Source organism: Cnephaeus nilssonii (assembly GCF_951640355.1).
Source record: "Cnephaeus nilssonii genome assembly, chromosome: 2".
Taxonomy (NCBI): domain Eukaryota; kingdom Metazoa; phylum Chordata; class Mammalia; order Chiroptera; family Vespertilionidae; genus Cnephaeus; species Cnephaeus nilssonii.
In genome coordinates this window covers 13587684-13590872 of record NC_137073.1, presented here as the reverse complement: position 1 = coordinate 13590872, position 3189 = coordinate 13587684, and the positions used below count along the sequence as shown (strand labels likewise).

Sequence of the window (3189 nt, the reverse complement as noted above, 5' to 3'; positions counted from 1 at the left end):
CATCGTGACCCCGTTGCTGGGTACCTGGCTGCCCCTAGAATCATCTTTTTAAAAATGTTTTTATTGATTTCAGGGAGGAGAGAGAGAGAAACATCCATGATGAGGGAGAATCATCGATCGCTGCCTCCTGCTCACCTCCTTCTGGGAACTGAGCCCACAACCTGGGCATGTGCCCTGACCAGGAATCAAACTGTGCCCTCCTGGTTCATAGGTCAATGCTCAACCCCTGAACCACTCTGGCTGGGCTAGAGTCATCTTTTAAATGCTCTGTGTTGCTTTATGTGTCCTGAATTCACATGACTGCTCCCCGAGGAGACACAGCCCCAGGCACCAGGGGCTGGGGAGGGGGTGTCCCCACAGCCATGCCCAGTGCTCAGGGCCGGGTCCCCACAGTGACACACAGTGGCCGTGTGGCTGCCCCTGGAGCCCTCCCTCCCCCTCGGTGACGCCCATAGCGGGACACACGACCACAACTACATGTGCTCTTCACACACTTTAATGAGGGGCAGTGCCCACCACCCACTCCCTGGGCTGAGGAGGTTTGGCTGGGGGGGTCAGGGCAGGGGGCAGGGGAGGTGGAAAGGGCAGACACTGGGCAGGAAGCAGTGGTCGGGGACAGGAGGGGGCTGGATTCTCCTCGGCCCCAGGTGGCAGCCCGAGGGACGGGCTCAGGGCTCCTCGGGGACGTACTGGTGGATCCAGTCCAGGTAGGAGGTGACGCGGGTGTAGATGCCGGGCCTGTTGGGCAGGGCACAGCCCTCACCCCAGCTGACCACACCCGCCTGCATCCAGGTGCCGTTGACCTTGCAGACCAGCGGCCCTCCAGAGTCGCCCTGGGGAGGAGAGGGGTCAGCAAGTGGCTGGAGAGGCTGAGGGGTGGGGCCTTGGGGGAGGACACGGGCGCACCTGGCAGGAGTCACTCTCCTCGTCCCCGGCACAGATCACGTTGTCCTTGACAATCCGGACATTGTCCCCCGTGTACAGGCCCATGTGGTATTCCGCGTCACATTTGCTGTTTTCCACGATGGGGACCTTCACCTCCTTCAGGGGGAACGGCGGTGGGAGGGACACTGTGGGGTGAGAGGAGGAGGACGAAGCAGGCTGGGCTGGGCGGCTCAGCTGAGCTGCCTCGGGTTGGCGCAGGGGCGGGGCATGGCAGCAGGGGGTTGCCGTTGCCTCCTTGGTGCCTGGGCTCAGGCCCCCATTGCTGTGGGGGGGCCTCTGGCTCCCAGGAAATGAGGGGCTCGGACTTCAGGCCCACGCGGTGGGAGAGACACAGTGGGGTGAGAGGAGGAGGACGATGCAGGGCTGCTGCCTTCTCCCCCAAGGCTGGGCCTCGTCCTTGACCTCACTCACGCCCCTTTGGGGAAGGGAAGGGGTGGGAGCCAGGCCCGGGTTCCTCCAAGCTCTGCCTCGAGGCCAGCCTGGCCCAGGACTCAGTTTTCGGGGCTGGATGGGCTGGGTGTTGTGTCTCCACGGGCGCCTGGGCGATGCCACAATCAGGTCCCTTGTGGGAGGCCCAGAGGACGTGCCTCACGCAGGGCACCTGCTCATGCTCAGTGTCCGTGAGGCTTTGCTCTGGACTGTGGGACAAGGGAGAGAAGACGATGGTGCTGGAGGGTCAGACCAGCTCATCCCCCTGGTCCTGCTTTGGGCTGCTTGTCGGGGCACAGGGAGAAGAGCAGGCCAGCCTGCAGACACGGGCACTGTTCGCTTTCCCTTATTAGTAACAACACCTGTGTGTGTGTTTTCTGTCCTTCCTGTATCCCATCCATGAAATACCAACTGTGATGATGCCCTTTCGTGCCAGGGGAAACTGAGGCACGGAGACGCTAAGTGACTTCCTTGCCCAGGCACCCAGTCCCTGCTCTCCTCTGCCAGACTCACGAAACTACCACTCCCTGAGCTGGTCTATTGGCGCCCCACGTTGGGTGCCATTAACATTGGGGCCCCCTATTGGGCGCCACTAATATTGGAGCACCTGGGTGGGCGTCCATTCATGCCGGGGTTCTTGTCCCAGCATTACGAAGGGTTCAGCAATCTGGAGAAAGGAGCTGTGCATAGATTCAATAAGGAGTCCAAAGAAGCCCTTTCATCCCTCCCCCAGCCCCCCATGCCTAAGCCCTCCAACTGTGGCTGACACTCACCTCCATTGTTCACATAACCCCAGCCTGTCACCCAGCACGGGGTCCCCGGGGGGAAGGTCTCCGAGGCAGGGGGCAGAGTGACCAGCTGGACGTTGCAGGCGATGTTCACAGGGTCCTCCAGCTCCATCAGAGCGATGTCAAACCCCTCGTGGATGACATAGTACTTGGGGTGCACGATGATCCGGTTGATGGGCAGCAGCTTGTCCCGGTAATAGAGGTGCTGCTCCCGCAGCTGCACCCTCAGGTCTGCGGGATCTTTGATGTCCCTGGAGGGAGGGGCATCTACTCAGGGGACTGAGTAGCCTCCTATTCACCCCGGAGGGAGTGCGGATGCAGTCCCGGGCCCAGTCCCCACCCATCAGGCCCCATGGACACTCACGGTCCCACGCAGTGCGCAGCGGTCAGCACCCACTGGCGGTGGATGAGGGAGCCCCCGCAGAAGTGTATCCAGTATTGGTCTTTGCGTCTCAGGCTCACCTGCCAGGGCCACTTGCTTTCAGGGGCCTCCTGCCCCCCCACGATGCCCACTCTCTCCAGGTCCTGGTTCGGGGCTGGGGCAGGAAACACCCTCAGGACAGGACAAGACACAGCCCGGCCCCCGTGCCCACACAAACCTGGGCTTCTGTGAGCCCACCACCCGTTGTGGAGCCTGAGGGGGGAGGGACAGGGACAGGGACAGGGCTGAGCAGGGTCAGGACTCACCAGGGGCCGCGTGCCCCAGGCTCAGCAGGAGGGGCAGTGCCAGCACCAGCATACTCAGCATCTGGAAGGAGCCAGGAGGGGCTGCTTGACCCAAGGGGGCTGAGCCCGGCCGGGGTCTGCAGGGTGTGGGTGCAGATGGAGTCGAGGACCCCGGGATGAGGGGTCAGTTCAGACCCGGAGTCTGAGTTCCTGCTGCTCCAGATGTGAGGCTCAGCTCCTCAGTGCACTAACCCCAGATGGTGGGGTCTGGTGGGGGTGCTTACCTTGACCAGTCCCCGCTGCTATTGCCCCAGCCCACTCTCCCCTCCCCATTTATCCTTCCAGACGGGTGGGGGGGTCA

General features: G+C 62.5%; 1 protein-coding gene across 1 annotated transcript; it reads right to left on the bottom strand.

The window, feature by feature from the left end:
* Positions 1 to 544: 544 nt before the first annotated feature.
* On the bottom strand, positions 545 to 2910 carry LOC307105280 (tryptase beta-2-like; the record flags this gene model as incomplete). Its single annotated transcript, XM_079780980.1, has 5 exons — positions 545 to 833; positions 907 to 1070; positions 2148 to 2413; positions 2527 to 2698; positions 2850 to 2910. The coding sequence occupies 5 exons, from the start codon at positions 2908 to 2910 to the stop codon at positions 669 to 671; spliced, it is 828 nt and encodes a 275-aa protein (XP_079637106.1). The 3' UTR covers positions 545 to 668.
* Positions 2911 to 3189: the final 279 nt, after the last annotated feature.